The sequence below is a fragment of the Mya arenaria genome, chromosome 3 (genome assembly GCF_026914265.1).
Source record: "Mya arenaria isolate MELC-2E11 chromosome 3, ASM2691426v1".
NCBI lineage: Eukaryota > Metazoa > Mollusca > Bivalvia > Myida > Myidae > Mya > Mya arenaria.
The window spans coordinates 16,627,317-16,646,209 of NC_069124.1; the positions used below are offsets into that span (position 1 = coordinate 16,627,317).

Consider the following 18,893-nt stretch of genomic DNA (forward strand, 5'->3'; position numbering starts at 1 on the left):
CTAAATTTCCAGGATTAGAATTTTTGGTCTGTAACTGTCCCTTTTATAAAGCAATATAATGATAGTTAATTTGTTTCCTACAGTTATTTGGACTGTTACTTATATAATGTTTCCAAATTCTAAAAAAATGCATGATACTCTAAGGCAAATATCACAGGCAAATACACCTGCATTTAGAATAATTAAGAACAGCCTTGTGGATTAGCTGTGTTACACCCATTACTGAAACGAATGTTTGAGGACCACATAATTGATTTATCCAGATATCTTTGTATCACTCAATAAAAAAGTTTATTACCATTGACTTCAAACATGCTAATCTACAAGTTTTTATCAGGGCCTCATGAAGTGTGCTACAATTATGATCAGGTAACTTGTGTGTCAAACAATGAAAGTAATTACGTAAGTCCTAAAAAAGAAATATGTTTGTTTCTCGTCACATGTCCTAAAAGGTACCTGTTGCAGTGTGTGTATACCACGTGATAAATTACGTCATATATGCTACGTCGGAAGGCAACATTTTGCTTAAAATGAAGTCTTAAATCAAAGATAACTTTTGTTTCACAACACCATTTTAAATGAAACAAAGGGTAGTCTATGCCGCTTAAAGAGCTCCGCATTTGTTTTATTACCGAAATTTGATACAGTCATTAGTTTCATCAAACACTTCGACAAACCTGTTTCCAAAATAATGTTTTGACAGTGCTCTGTCAGACGGCCGTATTGTGAAAAGGTTTGTCGAAGTGTTTAAAGAAACTAAACTCTCAATCAAAATCTGGTAAAAGATTGAAGGCAGGGCTCCGTAAGCTGCGTAGACTGCGCTATGTTTCATTTAAAATGGTAAATTAAAAGTGAAGATATCTTTGTTTAAAGTCTTTTTTTCAAATCAAAACATTGCCTTCCGACATAGCATTTATGACGCAATTTATCACGTGGTATACACACACTGCTGTTGGCAGGTTACACCTGGTAGGATGGTTTTTTATGGTAATAAGGTATGTTAAATTACTTTCAAACGGCATCTTCCATGGCCATATAGAGCAACGAAGTAATGCACCGTTAAGTGCTGAAATAAATTTAGTTGTGAAATAAGCAAATTAGCCATATTTTCGGACTAAAAAGTTTGGATACTGCATTGAGGGGGGGGGGAGACATATATAATAAATAATATAGATAGGGGCGGTCCGGTGACCAGAAACAACCTTTTTTTTAAGCCTTGTATAAATCTGAATCTAACAGAGTTTCAACTAATGTGTAAATTAAGAGTTGTACCTGTCATATGAAATAAAATTTTGACTTCACAGGCTGTAGCGACACGTGACGCAATGGCCAAGTGTCTGTACGGTGCCCTGTTTGATTGGATTGTGCTCAAAGTGAACCAAGCGCTCCTCGCCAAGCGACATAACAGCGAACACCAGGTAGGTGGCATGGGGTAGAATATAAGAAGAGTTACTGTTTTCTTATAGGTTTATTATTGGATAATTTATGTGACGCTAAAATTAATTTCTGCCTACACAACAATTATTTTTTGTGACAAACTCATTGAGAATTTGTTTGTTCAGGGTTATTATGTGTCTCATTGGTTGAAAAGTTATGAATATTTATAGAGGGATGTTTCGGCGTCTTTTCAATAGATGTACACAATTGGCTTTATTTCGCCTTTATATGGTTTTTAATAGAAGGGACATTTCACTTTTCAGGCATATAATGATTTTAGGTAGAATTTAAATAAAGACTTTATAAGTAGATTCTCGTATTGTAGTGTTAACGGAACGATGCTTTGCATTGCAATTTTCCAGAGTTTTTGTATTGGCTAAGATAAACCAAATCCTAAGAGAAGCGAATTTTCTCCAGTTTCATGCAAGGCCACTAAACAATACTTCGCATTGCATTTTCCCAGAGTTTTTCTATTGGCTTGAATAAACCCAATCCTAAGAGTTGCGAATTTCTCCAATTTCATGCCAGGCCACTATATGTTTGCTTTCTTGTTTGGCTTTGTATGTGTTTTGAAAATCACAAGCAGTCGCCCTCCAACAAAATTTAATAATTTCACACAAAATTGCTTTGTACTTGGTAGTCCCATTCAAATGCAACTCTATGTCACCTGTTTGATATTTAAACCTCACGCATAATGTTACACTGATTGGTAAGCTAAACACAATATAAGATTAACTAAAAAGCCATCTCTTAAGTAATTGTTAGCTTGTCTGGTTTTCTGAAGCTTGTCAATTTTCTCGAAGATCCATCTGTCAAGGTATTGTGACAGCCTTGGTGTTGACATCGGCTTTGGCATACAATGTTTAAACATTGACTCAAAAGCTGATAGATATTATAATGAAACGTGGTACACATGTTACCAGTGACAAATTACGCATGTTTAGGAAGGCCCACAACTCTGGATTTAATAAATATTGAGTGGCTTTTAAACTCAAAACAACTACAGACGAATGTTGATGTTCGCTCTTGTTACTAATAAGCCAGGTTTAGGCTTATACTTAGTAGTATTTGCCTTCAAATATAGTTATAATGTCATCTTGAACATAATGAGACAATTCCACTGAGAAGCCATGGATATGCTTATACTTGGTAGTATTTGCCTGTAAATAGAACTGTAATGTCATCTTGCACATAATGATACAATGCCACTGATAAGCCATTGTTAGGCTTATTCTTAGTAGTATTTGCCTTCAAATATAATTATAATGTCATCTTGCACATAATGAGACAATGCCACTGATAAGCCATGGTTAGGCTTATTCTTGGAAATATTTGCCTTCAAATAGAATTAAAATGTCATCTTGCACATAATGATACAATGCCACTGATAAGCCATGCCTGTTTACCACAGGAGGAAGAGGAAAGGACAAACTTTAACCGACATACGGTACCCAGGACTTTGTGTGCCCTGCCGCCTTTAGCTAGCTTCTTAACCTTAAACTGTATTGTATTGCTACACAACATCCACATATTCTGTTTCGAACTTGCTTATTTGACCAAAGGGATTGCTTTTCAAATTTTACATATCTAGTTTTGAAGAATTTGAAGTAGTGTTTTACATTAGGTAATTAAAGCCTGATTGTTTTTAAGTATGGCCTTGTAAACCGAAAAAACATGTTTTGTATGTTTTACCTTTTAATTAATATGAACTATCTGTTCTTTATGCAACGATGAATGATTTGCATGGAATGATCATTTTAAGTTCCATCCCATTTAATCAGAAAGGCAAGTTCTAAAACATGATTAGGTCTGATATTGTAGATTTCTTTACTTAATTGTTTTGAGCACGTGCATGTGTTTTCTGCTATGTTGTAGTTCCCATAGTTGACTTTTGGATATTGACTTTCCAGTACAGCATGTTTAGTTAATAATGTTCTGTCTTTAATAACAGCTGTCCATCTGTGTTGCAAGTGTTCAGTTTTGGTGCACATAATATTGTTTGAGAGTGGGAGTGGTCTATCAGTGTTTGCCTCTCACCCAAGAGGTTCAGGGTCTGATCCCTATAATTGAAACTTCCTCGCGGCCTCTCAAAACCAACAACAATACTGGTTTCTACCTAGAAAGAAGCCTTGAGCCGGAGTCCAGAAGCTATCAGTTTTCATCACAATCAAACCAAAATGAATTAGTACAGTCAAACCCTGTTGGCTCAAACATCCAGGAACCAGCGAAAATACCGTGAGCCTTGTAAAATTAGACAGCAACGAAAATGCTTCAGCATAAAGAAATCGGTCCTTTACATCCAGGTCGAGCCAACGAGGGATTCAAGCCAAAAAAGTTTTAACCAACAGGGTTCGACTGTTTAGACTAAAATGACTATTTAGTTTCAAACTGAGACTTTCCCTTGTTGTTTTGCTAATGGCTATTTTAGTATTACTCACTTTCAAATTCATATTTATTCAACAAATTGGTTCAGAGGTGCTTGTATGTATGCTTTGGAAGAACACTGCAAAACACTGCAAGTACTGGTCATCTAATAGAAATGTGATGGTAACCAGCGAAATACAGAACAGAATTCATTTATTAGCTCATCTGTTTTTCAAAGAAAAGATGTGAAGGTTTTGTGATAGCCTAGGTGTGTCATCCATGGCACCTGCTACGGTGGGTTGCTAATTTTTTACCAAGGTCATTTCTCCAAAAATAGTATTTGATGTTTTCCTGAAACTTAGTACACATGTTGCCAGCGATAATATGCTTATTCGTAGCATGACCTATAACTCCAGGTTAAATCATCATTGAGTTATTTTCCTTGTTCGACTTAAAAGAAAACAAGACAAGCGCTAGCATCTGCTTGTGACGCCTGGGTTTGCATTATTTCCTTTGACAAAGTATTGTTTCTTATTTTTGCATCTGTTTTTAAAACTACCGCCTAACTTCTAAAATTATAGTTGTATTCTCTAAACCTATAATCACAGTAGGATAATCATAGATTGAGTGTTTTAGCAAACATCTTTGAGCTATTTCTTTCAACTTTGTTTGATTAAGTTTGCTAGTTTTTATTCCCCTTAAAATTAAACACTTCTGAGTGATCATGATCAATGATAAATATACAGAAGCTGCACTCAACAGTTTTACCTTGGTTAGTACACAATGCATGCCACCTCAGTTCCAGTTCATTTAGGTGTATAATGCAAGTCGTGAAATTTTGGGAGGGTTAAATTTTGCAATATATATATATATATATATAGCAAATTGATCAGGTCGGGTATGTAATATCTATATCAGTATTTGCCATGGGTCAAATAATGATGTCAGGACCTATGACCTTTTAACCTGGTATTTGACCATGAGATTCATAAGAAAAGGATCTCTATATAAGTAATTAATGAACATAGGCTGATTATTCATGTAGATTAATATCCTGTTTTCCTTATACTTCTACTAAATGAAGTTTTTGGTTCCAGCTCATCTATTTATGAAGAAAAAAGTCGTGGTATAGTCATAGCTTTTGTGCAGTTGCCAGCAGTGTTTGGTGCAAAACATTCACCTTGGTTATAACTCAGAAAACGTTTCAAGAAATTGCAATGAAATTTGGTATACATTTAGCCATTGACCATACACACATAACTGTAGTCCTTATATTGTTGAGTAAAGCCCCTTCCATTTTAAAAACAACAGACGAGCTTTGGCATTTGCTCTGCCAGGCTCTTGTTTGCACTAGGTAATGAATGGATATTGTTTTGTCATCATTTGTTGTTTTTGGTTGTGAAGTATGCCATTGTGATGTCTGTGTGTATGTAACTGCCGAATGAAGATGTTGATAATTTTGACTAAAACTTAACAGTTTTTGTTGTGGTTAACTGTTTAAAAAAAGAAGCAGAAATGCCAAGATCTTTTGATAGAGATGCAAACTCTACCTTTAAGTTAATTCTGTTGAAGAATTTGAATGAATCAGTGTTTTTTGCTTAAAACCGTTCGCAGTTCACTCTTTTACAAATTCTCAAACATTGTAACAGACATGAAAATCAACAATCTGAGTTATAACATAACTGCTTGTCTTAAAATATGGAGAAAAAAATCAAACTGCTATATAAAATTCAGATTTTGAACAAGTTCGACAAACAGTTAACCAGTGCAGGGCTTGTGTGCTTCTGCTTGCTTCCACCACTGTTGTTATAAAGGAAAGTAAAATGACAATCATTTAAATTTCTTGTGTTTTCAGGGTAACTCTATCGGTGTCCTCGACATATTTGGGTTTGAGGATTTCCGTTGGAACAGCTTTGAACAATTCTGTATCAACTACGCAAACGAGCATCTCCAGTATTACTTCAACCAACACATCTTCAAATTTGAACAGGTACATTCTGAAATAACTATGCCAACAGGTCCATTCTGAAGTTACTTTTCCAGCAGGTATGTTTGTAGTAACTATGCCAAAAGGTACTTCTGTTGTAGCTACTCCAACAGGTATGTTTTGTAGTAACTATGCCAACAGGTACGTTCTGTAGTAACCAAGCCGACTGGTATGTTTTGTAGTTACTATTTGAACAGGTACATTCTGAAGTAACTAAGCCAACTGGTATGTTTTGTAGTTACTATTTGAACAGGTACATTCTGAAGTAACTAAGCCGACTGGTATTTTCTATAGTAACTACAGCTACATCAGCTATATTTAATTAAAAATTGTCAACTCGTGGTCAATTTGAATAACAGCATTGACATTTTTTGGATCAACGAGCCAAAATTATTTTGATTGGCATTAAATGTTTGAACAAGTTCTGAGAAATTTGAGCAAGCTGGTTAAGCATTTTACCAGTGCACGGTGTGATGGCTTGTTTTAAACCACAGAAATAACTACTGAAAATGATATTTTCCTGTGAATTACCAGCCAGTTGGTATGTAATTTCAGGAGGAGTACAAGAAGGAAGGGATCCAATGGATGAACATAGAATTCATAGACAACACTGGCTGTCTGGAACTCTTCTCCAAGAAGGGAAAGGGACTTTTCTCCCTCCTAGATGAAGAGTGCAAGTAAGAGGGTTTACAATAAACTTGTTACAAAAGAATACCCAAACAAATATTTTTTCGAAATATGTATTGCATTTTTGTGAAAAGAAATACAAAAATAACACATTAGACTGAGAAAAAGCTGCCTAAGGTTTTATTCTTTCCAGTTGATTCTGATAGCCTGATCATCAACTTACTTCTCTGTCAGGTTGTATGCATTAATTCAAAATGAATAGTTCATGTTTTAATGTAAACGTATGTTTCAGTTTTCCTGGGGCAACCAATGACACATTACTGAGCAAATTCCACCATCACCACGCGAGGGGCAACGTGTACTATGAGGCCCCTCAGAAGCGAGAAATGGCATTCACTGTCGTACACTACGCTGGCAGGGTCAAATATCAAGTCAAGGTGAGATATGGCAAGGAGTTAAACGTTTTTCACATGACTTCCTTGAAAACCACTAGTGTAATATAACATTGATGTCTTTACGCGAAACTAATAAAGTGTCAAATTTTGTAATGAAAAATGAATAAAATCTTCATTTTGTGGCACAAATGTGTCATTTCATAAAAAGAATCTCACATTCATTGCCATTTAATTAAAATGAAGAAACTTGTTACAGAAAAGTTATAATGATTGCAAATGGCTGACTTGATAACTTCCTTATTTTATTTTGTTAATTTTTGTATTAAATGGCAACTCCTGTAGGATCCTATATAGATATAAAGTTTCGATTGGTTCATTATTATTTGTAAAGGTCAATTATGTACTAAATTTTAAACTTATGTTTCAACTGCTTTCAGGACTTCCGTGAGAAGAACAGTGACCAGATACGGACAGACATTGTGGCAAACTTGAAGAGCAGCAGTCTAGCCTTTGTCAGGGAACTCATGGGTAAGACCTGGATATTATTTATGAAATAATAGATGGGCTACCATGTTTTGTTGTCTAATAAAATATGGATGGGAGTTCCACTGTGTGGAAGTTGCACCTGAAGGATGTTACCTCTGGTGGTTTTATTTCAAGCATCAAAACAAAAAAACATGTTTTATTTTTCATAAACCTTGGTAACGTATCTATCATTTCCATTTTAACATAATATATACATTTTTTCAATTAAAAATATCAAGTTTTGAATTAGCACTATTTCTAATTGGGTAGCACCATAATTGGTAACAGGATGTGACCTGGTCGTTGGTCAGTCTTTAGTCTGCAGGTTGTTGTCGGGTTTTATTGTGGAATAGAATATGGCTAGATTTTTGTTTTTTAGTAAGGAAAAATGCAAATGCTATCATTGTAAAGTGATTGTTGATCCTAGCCAACAAATCTATGCTTTACACTCATTTTGTGTGACCTTGTGTGAATAGCTAATGACTGATCCTGGTGTTCAGTTAAAAGAAGTGGACAAAAAAAATGTTCAGAAACCAATTTATGTTGTAAATATAAGAATATACATCTCATTTTTATTGCAGAAATACATGCACAATGCACATGTATTTATATGATTAATACATATGATTAATACTTAAGATTTACATTTTGATATTTCTTTTATTTTCTATTCAGGAGTTGACCCTGTGGCGGTGTTACGCTGGACGATCATTAAAACCCTCATAAAGAGTGTGTTTGCCTTCAAAAAGGCCGGAATTGTGTTCAGAAAGAGGGGAGGTAAGAACAAGATAAAGCTCTGTGTGCGTGGTTATTTTGTATATGATAAACATTTGTATTGAAAAAGGTATATCATAACACAACATAAATCAACAAAATTCGCAGTTTTAATTTTATTCAATTTTGCCTTTGATGGGCAAAATAGAGCATGACACTTTGCATTTTCTTCATTTTGTCTGCTAGTAAATCCTTTTATTTTTTTTAAAATGACTGGATTATGTTATTAGGTTTTCAGTTCGTTTTCATGAATAAATTAATAGATTTAGTCTTAGTTATTTCTAGAACCACTTCTCATTTAAGATATTGGCATCTTTGTGTCATCAGGGGGTAAATTTGTTTAATTATAATTTTAAAATATTTTTATAGTATCAAGAGAACTAAATTTTGCTAACTTTTCTGATTGCAGGCCCTGACGAGGCCATGAAACAGCGGCGAAAACACCCCCCGACTGATGGTCTCAACATCCCCACCCTCGACTCTAGTCATTTCCTTAGGTAAGTTGGGCACCAGATATGTTATAATTGATAATTGTAAGCTTTCAAATTGCCCCATGAGTAAGCATGGCCATTTATGAAATAGTCTGCTATTCCCATATATGTATTTATGGCACTTTTCTAAGTATATACATGTATGTCTATATTTTTGAGCTTATTGTATGACATCTTTTAAATTTAACTTTTTTTATAGAGGCTGTCCATTTTGACATAAAGTCATTTTCTGTTATGATACAATGCCATTTAAAAATTAAAAATCTTTGCAATCACGTATAGAAACATTAAAAGTTCAAGATAATGATGTTTAAGCAGTAGAGAAATTTGTGGACTTATGCTATTGTTGTATGCTCGTTGAAGTTATTGTAATAGACTTGGCATCATTAGATTTGTCGTCAGTGTGCAAAATCTTCAACCTTGGCCATTACTCAAAAACCAGTCAAGATATTGAAATAAAACTTTGTACATAGGTTTACAAGACAAGATACAAGAATTTTTATTTTAAAGTCGGGTACATGCTAACAAGAAACATTAGCTGAAGGAGCTATTTTCTGACAAGTTTCTAGAAACATTATGCACGTGTACAGCATCATGTGGGCACATGAATCAGGCTTTAATAATTGTTGAGTTATGCCACTTTACTGACTGAAATTAAACAGACGAGCGTTCATCTTTGATCCACTATGCTCTTGTTTAACTTCTGGCATAGGTAGCCATCAGTTTAATGGTTGTATTCTCTTTAAAGTTTCTACACGTGTGCTCAAACTATATCTTTACTGAAGAGAATTCAGTAAGTGAATTGCCTGACACCAGTTTAGACATGATTTCAGTATTGTTTGAACTTTAAAGCTTGTCATGTGGAAGTTTGAATAATTATGGAACAGGAAACATTTTGAATATTTGTCAAAAAAAAAGTATATTTCAATATCGTTTGATGGAAAGTATAGACATTGTTATTTTTGGATAGTGATAAGGTATTGAAATTTTGATTTAATACAGAACTTGATCATTGCCTCTTAATGTACTAACATACCATCAGTCTGTGTTTGGAAAAAAATTCTTATGAGCACTAAATTCCACATGATGAGAAATGTTGGTGTTTAAGCATGAAATATCCAGGCATTTTTCCTAACTTCCTGAACACCGATAGGAAATATCTCTGATTCAAATAATTGTATGGGAAGATCCAATTATGTCTTATATACTTATGTAAAGGAATAGGAAATGGAAGAAGCTTAAATGTTAGACATAATATTTCTGTTTGTGTGAGCCATAATATAAAAATTTAGTAATTGTCCTCAACGGACACCATTCCTTGGTACAAAACAAGATTTCACAAAGGATTTTGAAATATTATTTTCAAACCAAGATAGATTTTTACATACTACATTCTTGCAAAAAGCTATTGTTTGCACTGGAAAATGTTTTTATTTTTTCATTGCACAGTTCCACATTGTTACTTATTAAACCACAAAAAGTTGGATGTTTCTTCATGCATGTTGTTTTTTACTTCTTTCTTTGAAGTTTTTATTGTTGAATTTGGCATGTAGCTGTTTTATCTGCACTGTTTCTATATATTTAGAAGTATTTTGACTGTTGTGCTTGGATTTAGTTTAATTTATACATGTCAGATCTCTTTAGTAACAATGGGTTTTAGAGGTTTCGGGGGGGGGGGGGTTGCTTGCTTGACATTTTAAAGAAGTTCCCATATTATGGTTATCTTCTTTTCTACTTTAAAGAATATTTGTCATACTTGTTTCCAAAATCAAATTTTACTGTTGAAAAAAACTTTTGTATTGCCTAATACCGAATTGATTTTCGAAGCTGACTCATTATTCAACCTTTCTTATTGATCATACAGTAATTTATTCTAGGCAGTTTCATATATTTGGTATCAAGTGTCATCAATTATATTTCCATTGGGCAAGAGATTTGGCATGTATGATTTATGTACAGGTACAAGTATTTATCGTTCTTTCGTGTCCCCCCTGTGACTCCGTGCACTATGTCATCTCTATTGTAGCCCCTCCCACTCCCCCACCCACCCCAAGCGTACGGCCCCCCGCTCCTCCCCGCTGCATGACAACCACAGTCATCACGAGCCCCAGGAGTTCACCTTCAGCGATGACGATGATATGTATCTCAGCCCGAAACGTAACTCTACGGGAGCATTGCGTAGCCCTGTGGAACAGTATCTCTCGGCGGACGAGGCTCGCGTTATGAGACGCGCTACCAGGGTTTTAATGTAGGTTAATGTGACTGTGAGAAGAGTTAAGTCCTGCAATATTGGAAAAAGATAAATAGTACACCTCACAAAGACCAAAGCATTTATTTCTATGAGCTTTTTATAGTTTAAGATCTTTGGCAGGATCTTGTTTTTCAATGAAAAAGGTAATGGTATTGCCATTACCATAATGACTGCAACATCATGTAAATATGTTGACACACACTTGATTACTGAAATAAAATACACTTTATTAAAAAAAACATGTGTTGTAAGTGAATCATACTTGCTAAAATAAGTAAGGTCCTTGACAAATTGCTGTAGTGAGAAAAATAGGTGAGCATTGGTTTCCACATGGGGTGCTCTTTGTTTATGAACTTCGCATTATTGATGCTGAAAAGAAAAAGCTATTACAGTTGTTCCTAAGTATTGGCTGCGCTTTTGCATTTTGCAAATATTTAGAATTTTCTGGTTTGTCTTTTGCATCTTGAAATCTTTCCGATTTATTTGTTTTCTTTAAAAATACTTTCTTGTATGCATTTACATTATATCTTTTAATAATTTTATGATGTTAATTTATGTACTATATTCATTTTTTTTTCGTTTTTCTAATCAGAAGCTTCAATTATCATTAAAGTGTTTTTTTGAATTATATTTTGGCTTTAAATGTATATAAGTTATTTTCTGTAACTCCTGTGTACTGGTTGTTAACAATTGTAAAGTATTCTACATGTTGTGTTGTGTATTATATACCAGTATGCATCCGTTGACTTTAAAAAATTTCAGATGTGTGATATACTTACATTTTCAGGAAAAATAAGTCTTTCAAGCCAAAGACGAGGCCACAAACTGTAAGTATAAAATACAACTAAAGAACTTCTTAACAATTGTTCACATTAATTTTAATAATAATGGTAACCAACCATTAATTGACATAGCTCCAATTGATCTTATAGTTTGATGCAAAATTGGAAAACTAAATGTTTGTTGTTTGATTCTAACTATATTGTTCACATTAATTTTGATAATAATGGTAACCAACCATTAATTGACATAGCTCCAATTGATCTTATAGTTTGATGCAAAATTGGAAAACTACATGTTTGTTGTTTGATTCTAACTATATGGCATTAACATAAAGATAACTTTTACTATCCAGATATGTGTTTAAGGTACATGCTGGGTAAACCAAAATTTATTGCCATAGAATTGTTTTAAATTTTGTTTGAATAACAGCTCAAAAACATGGCAATATGCCCTGTATTACAAATGTTCCAACAGCTAACAAATGCTACCATATGTCCTGTATTACAGATGTTCCGACAGCTAACAAATGCTACAAAATGCCCTGTATTACAGATGATCCAACAGCTAACAAATGCTGCAATATGCCCAGTATTACAGATGTTCCAACAGCTTACAAATGCTACAATATGCCCTGTATTACAGATGTTCCAACAGCTAACAAATGCTTCAATATGCCCTTTATTACAGATGTTCCAACAGCTAACAAATGCAAAATATGCCCTGTAACAATATGCCCTGTATTACAGATGTTCCAACAGCTTACAAATGCTACATTATGCCCTGAATTACAGATATTCCAACAGCTAACAAAGCTACAATATGCCCTGTATTACAGATGTTCCAACAGCTAACAAATTTTACAATATGCCCTGTATTACAGATGTTCCAACAGCTAATAAATGCTACAATATGCCCTGTATAGCAGATGTTCCAACAGCTAACAAATGCTACAATATGCCCTCCATTACAGATGTTCCAACAGCTAACAAATGCTACAACATGCCCTGTATTACAGATGTTCCAACAGCTAACAAATGTTTTAATATGCCCTGTATAACAGATGTTCCAACAGCTAACAAATGCTACAATATGTCCTGTATTACAGATGTTCCAACAGCAAACAAATGCTACAACATGCCCTGTATTATAGATGTTTCAACAGCTAACAAATGCTACAATATGCCCTCCATTACAGATGTTCCAACAGCTAACAAATGCTACAATATGTCCTGTATTACAGATGTTCCAACAGCAAACAAATGCTACAACATGCCCTGTATTATAGATGTTTCAACAGCTAACAAATGCTACAACATGCCCTGTATTATAGATGTTTCAACAGCTAACCATTTGTTTCAATATGCCCCATATTACAGATGTTCTCTGACATTAAGACGCTAAAGGCTATAGCTAACCGCACGATCTACATCGGCGGAAAGGTCAACTCTAAACAGAAGCCTCCCAGTGTCGGGGCACAGTTCCAGGTAAGTGCATATTTGCCGTGGACTTCCATTAAAGCCAAGCAAGCCTCATGGGAACATGAGAAGATAGAGGATATGACATGAGCGTTCAATACAGAATTTATAAAATTACTTAAATTATGAGTTATATAAATTTCGTTTGAATGACCATGTGATATTCTATCGTTAATACTAATTTGATTATTGACAGAGCCCTAAATACTTGAAAAGGTTGCTATATTGCATGCAAATGTTTCACATTATTTATTTATAACGTCATATCAAAAGTTATTACAATAATTATATATAAAATAAATACAATGACATTTCTCATGATGGGAATATCAGTAATAAATATTAATATAAAAATTGGTTGAATAATTTGTAAGACCAAACAATCTTTTGTGGTAACAGTAATCTTTAAATTAAAATGTGCACATACCAGTGTAAGAAGTTTTCACAAAAATGAGAGTTTTACTTAGTTACAAAGCTGGGCTCTACAATTCCTTTAAAAAAAGTAGTGTCTGTTGACCTAAACTGTAACTTTGAAGACTGTATTTTAGTGGTCCCTCCGCCGCCTCATGTCCGCACTAAACCAGGCCAACCCATTCTTCATCCGATGTATCAAGTCAAACGCAGAAAAACTTCCATGCCGGTTTGACGAAGTTCTTGTCCTCCGGCAGCTTCGATACACTGGTATGCTGGCGACGGTTCGGATACGACAGTCAGGGTACAACTACAGGCTCACATTTGAGGTAAATTGCAAACTTTCAGATGGTAAGATAAGGAATAAGCTAATATTTTTCAGGGAAAGTAGAAATATATAAAGATCTTGCACTTACAAGCTCAACTAGCTGAATATGTAGCATATCATTTTTGTGTCGTCTTGGACTCCTGTTGATTTGGGGTCAGTAGGTCATGGTTATTAGGGGACCCCTGTAGATTTGGGGGTCAGTAGGTCATGGTTATAGATGACCTTTGTATATTTAGGGGTCAGTAGGTCATGGTTATTAGAAGACTCAGTAGATTTGGGGGTCAGTGGGTCATGGTTATTGGATGGACCCTGTAGATTTTGGAGTCAGTAGGTCATGGTTATTTGATGACCTGTATTTGAGGGTCATCTAATTGTAACTGCCAGTTATAGAGTGATTGTCATCCACTCTATAAGGTCAAAGGTCAAGATCATTCGGCAGTCATGGTTCTATTTTCAATTCCTACTACATTTACATCTAGTAAATGGGGTACATGGCTAAGTAGGATCAGATTGTATCCCTTTCATTTTACAGGAGTTTGCTCAGTTGTACAAGATTATCCTGCCGAAGGGAGAGCAAAGCACCATGACAGACATTGCCGAATTTCTACACTCCAAGGAAATGAACATGGACAACTACCAGATTGGAAAAACAAAGGTACTGTATCAGTGTGTGTATACCACGTGATAAATTACATCATATATGCTACGACAGAGGGCAACATTTTGTGAAATGAAACAAAGGGCAGTCTATGCCGCTTAAAAAGCCCCCACTTTGTCGTATTACCGGAGCTCGATTAGGTGATTAGTTTCATCAAACACTTCGACAGACCTAGCTGTTTCCAAAATGTTTTGACAGTGCTCCATCAAGCGGCAGATTTGTGAAAAGGTTTGTCAAAGTGTTTTAATAAACCCAACTCTCAATCAAACTTTTGTAAAAGACCAAATGCCGGGCTTTTTAAGTGGCGTAGACTGCGCGCCATGTTTTAATTAATATGGTGATTAAATAGAAAAGTTATGCTTGTTTAAAGTCTTCAATTGAAGCAAAATTTAGCCCTCAACGTAGCATTTATGTCGTAATTTATCACGTGGTATACACACACTGTGTATGGCATATGTCCATCTTTCTGAAGAAAATTGAACTGTTTTTTTTTTTTTGTATCAGTGCTATACACTGGTGCATGTTAAAAAACCATGGCAGCTCTTACCAGGTTACCATTCTGTATTTGAACTATGCTCAACAACCTTACAAGAATTTCACTGGGAATAATGACCATGGATAGACCCATCTGAATATAAATGTACGTTCTCCATAGGTCATTTGTTATAGTAGGAATAATACAGATGGGCATATTAACTAACACCTGTTTTACACATTGTCCATGAAAACCAGTTGTAATTGATTTATAATAAATAAAATTACAATAATATGGGGCGTATCAGCATTGTCTTCATTGGGATGTCATTTCTAAATGCTCTATTCTAATAATTGATTTATAATAAATAATATTGAAATAATACCAGTAAAAGGATTAAATTAATTTATAGTTTAAATATTGGAAACAAAATAACATTCAAACTATTTTGGCTTAAACCCTTACCAAGGTCGATTGATTGTTTAAAAATGTCTCCAAGATGGATGGGCGTCAAACACCTTCAAATTTAGCCAAAGTTTATTAAAGTGACATTCTATTCAAAATTAATACATAAACATGAATAACACACATCTATTTTGACTTAAAAACCTTGAACCACTTACTAAATAATGCATCTATAAAAAATATGAATTACTGATAACAAGATTTTTTTTTTTTTTTTAAATGATTGGTGAATGCTAAAATATTTACTGTAGTATAATATAGTCTCATACAGTAGAAATACTGTGTTTTATGCTCATTTTTTTCCAAAATAGAACTTGGTATCCTTCATATGAACCATTGTTTTGGACATTTATTCATCCTTTTTGAAATATTAAAACAATTATATTAATTGTGGTGAATCTTATTTGGGAGCAAGAGTGTATCTTTTACGAAAACAAAGGGAAAACCAACATTTTTAATACAACTCACGACCTGTAAATTGTTGCAGGTGTTTTTGCGCGAGGCCGAGAAGATGTACATAGATGAATGCCTACACTGTGCCATAATGAAACGAGTGATTACACTCCAACGCTGGGTCAAAACCAAGGTGGAGCGCAAAAACTTCCTCCAACTCCGGGAAAACACTGTCATCATACAGGTGAGAAATGGGGCTAATCAGTGTTGTCTGAAATGTGTTGTAATATTTAAATTTTGCATTCTTGTAATAGCAAATGATAGAAGAAGTCTATGTGTGGACAATTTCCATTCAGCATATTTTGGGACAATCCTGACTTTTTCTCCCTTTTTCCTTTTTTTTAACCACTGTGATAATGGAAATGTACATGTTGACTGGTATTTTAACTCAAATATCTTTTCCTGAAACTTAACCAAAAAGAATGGTTTGAAATGATAATCAATCATGTATACCACCTCGAATGTTTCTCTTGATGAGGGTTGTACATTACACAGGAAGTTTTGTTATATTTCTTAATAATATTGAAAATAATGATATTATCTATACATTTATGAAATCAAACATGAATTTGCAGGTGTTATATGTGAAAGTTTCTAGGCACGGAAATAACCTAATTGACATGAAATGGAGACAGCTTTCCCATTTTGATTTGGGGTTCTTTTCCCAAAATAGCTGAAAAATCCCTGTTGTTGTTGTTGTGGTATGTGTTGTCATTGCTGGCAGGAGCATGCAAACTCTTGAAATGGTGACACATTATTTACTCAACAAAATTGTTCATAATATAAGTAAAATTTAAAATCTGCATTTTCAGAAAAATGTTCGTCAGTTCCTAGCGCGTCGGCGCGAGGCAGTGTTGTGTATCCAGCGTGTGTACCGGGGCTGGTGCGTTAGGCGCGAGTTCAGGAAGAAACGAAACATTGCCATTAGAATACAGGCACATTTCAAGGGAAACTTAGGCAGAAAGAGGTAGGAGAAAAGAAATTTTGTTTTATTTTTGTATCAGATGCCTTTTGTTTACATTTAATTTAATGAAGAGAAGGTCATGTGGGCTAATTCTTTTTTTGTTGAGTAATGGTAGGGCAGAGCTGTTCCTGTTATGCTTTTAGGTTGATAATACCTTTTGAGGAAAAAACTAACCTGACAAGAATTGATACATTAAGATTAGATTATAAGCATTTAAATATACATGTAAGCAAACATAAGACATAGTCAATGATAGAATTTCGATTTCCATACATGCCATATCCCCCGGATTTCCGACCCATCCCTGGTCCCCTGCCCGAGGTTTCATATCCCCTGGAAATTTAAATGAAAAAAATTCACTGATAACTTTGATAAATTACCGTAAAGCGTATAATAAACTGACATTATCTCTGACTGGCAAAAATATACACTTGCTTACAATATTAATATGCTAATGACCAAGGCCATACTCTGAAAGAAAATGTGTTTAAATGCATTTGCATAATCAGGTTAAGTGGGGAAGTAGGTCAAAATTAAAACTGTCTGTGTGTAATTCTATAATAAGTTTATTTCTACTGGATGGGAACAATTCAGTTCTATGGGATTATGCATCTGCATATATATTTTTATTTCAAAGAGTGGCTTTTCTCCCTGAATGATGAAAACCAACAGCATAAGGCCACAATTCATAAATAATTTGTTTGGCTTTACATCTACCTTCTCATAAATATACCTGCAGCATGAAAGTTTGTTTTATCATGGTAATTATAATATTTCCAATTTTCATTAGAGGTAAGAAAGTAGATAATAAAAACATCATAAAAAAAGTACCCCTCAGAATGTTCGTCCGGTCAGGCTTTACAAAGCATTTATTACTTGCGGCCTACAATGTAGTATACACATAATAGCTTAAGTAATGACCAACACATATTGACTCTATCTGTTTGCCATGCAATGTTAACTCTATGCCATGTTTTTGACAATGCTGCATAGAGCTATACGAAGGCGGTATGTCTAGCAATCAGTGTATAACTTGTACAAAGGCTCATATATAACCTCTATCTTTATATATCATTAAAAATAAGGGCTTGTAAGAAGGGCTGTGGGGTTCCCTTCTGACGGGGATAGAGACCACATTTACAAACAGTCTCGCATCTGAGTTCAGACTCTCGTCTCAAAACTGCAAATCTTCATTTCGTTGTGACCCCTTGCAGATCATTAATGGTAAATTCTGCTAAATTAAGTTACTATTTGAATGTTTTACCATTATTTACAAAATATTTTTGTAAAATGAATGGAATGAACAATGACGATTGTTTGTAATTCAATAAAAATGCCTTTTCGAGTTTGAGTCTTGAGTTGAGACTGTTCGAAATAATTTGTCCAGGAATCAGAGACTGCCTTTAATGTCTCTTGTTTTTTAGCAACAATTGCTGGTTTCGGCTTTACTGTTCCAAAGCTTATAACTTCAAACTTCATCAAATTAGTGCTATTTCTCTTTAATGCGAGTTGTATAACATTTATTTAATGAAATGTCAATCATTTAAAGTTTCGCCCAAACAGAGCCCTTTCTTCCAAGGCCTTATAGACAAACCATTCTACTGATATGAATATTCTCACATCACCGATCATATGGGTATCATTTCTAGTACATGCTCAGAGACAGAATCATGCAGATGTCGTATTGATCCCAGGTTCAGTTGGTTTGTTCAGAGAGTTTCATTGAGATGCATGATTTCTGGGACATTGTGTGAAGTTATGCTAATGACCAAGTGCTACAGTTCATTATGTACATGCGATTGTGTAATCAGCATATCCAGTAAAATTTTGAATAGAGCTGATAGTATTATTTCGATCTTCTTTCTCTGAAATAAACTTGTTTTGAACTCTTATCTGGTATGAAATAGTCACATGGAAAAGGTGGGTGCCTCCCACCCAAGGCCAATTTAGAGCAGTTTTTCATGGCCTCTCATAATGAGCTCAACAATAATAGATACAGCATCTAACATGTTCTTACTGTAACATCTTTA

The 18,893-nt window shown here is 34.5% G+C and overlaps 1 protein-coding gene across 18 annotated transcripts in view; it reads left to right on the forward strand.

Annotated features, from left to right (window-relative positions):
- LOC128228088 (unconventional myosin-IXAa-like) overlaps window positions 1-18,893 on the forward strand; it is a 75,920-nt gene that overhangs the window by 24,761 nt on the left and 32,266 nt on the right. For 15 of the 18 annotated variants that reach the window (XR_008259886.1, XM_052939179.1, XM_052939194.1 and 12 more), the window contains 15 exons: window positions 1,305-1,418; window positions 2,849-2,884; window positions 5,657-5,791; window positions 6,344-6,465; window positions 6,708-6,852; window positions 7,248-7,338; window positions 8,011-8,112; window positions 8,519-8,606; window positions 10,627-10,848; window positions 11,639-11,678; window positions 13,011-13,118; window positions 13,658-13,849; window positions 14,381-14,503; window positions 15,934-16,083; window positions 16,712-16,866. Coding sequence is in view for 17 of the 18 variants with exons in the window: in XM_052939179.1 (XP_052795139.1) it covers window positions 1,305-1,418; window positions 2,849-2,884; window positions 5,657-5,791; window positions 6,344-6,465; window positions 6,708-6,852; window positions 7,248-7,338; window positions 8,011-8,112; window positions 8,519-8,606; window positions 10,627-10,848; window positions 11,639-11,678; window positions 13,011-13,118; window positions 13,658-13,849; window positions 14,381-14,503; window positions 15,934-16,083; window positions 16,712-16,866 (1,823 nt within the window). In the remaining variant the exon portion in view is untranslated. Of the gene's footprint in view, window positions 1-1,304; window positions 1,419-2,848; window positions 2,885-5,656; window positions 5,792-6,343; window positions 6,466-6,707; window positions 6,853-7,247; window positions 7,339-8,010; window positions 8,113-8,518; window positions 8,607-9,348; window positions 9,394-10,626; window positions 10,849-11,638; window positions 11,679-13,010; window positions 13,119-13,657; window positions 13,850-14,380; window positions 14,504-15,933; window positions 16,084-16,711; window positions 16,867-18,893 lie in introns of all 18 variants that reach the window. The other 3 variants (XM_052939191.1, XM_052939192.1, XM_052939185.1) reach the window with 3 other exon arrangements.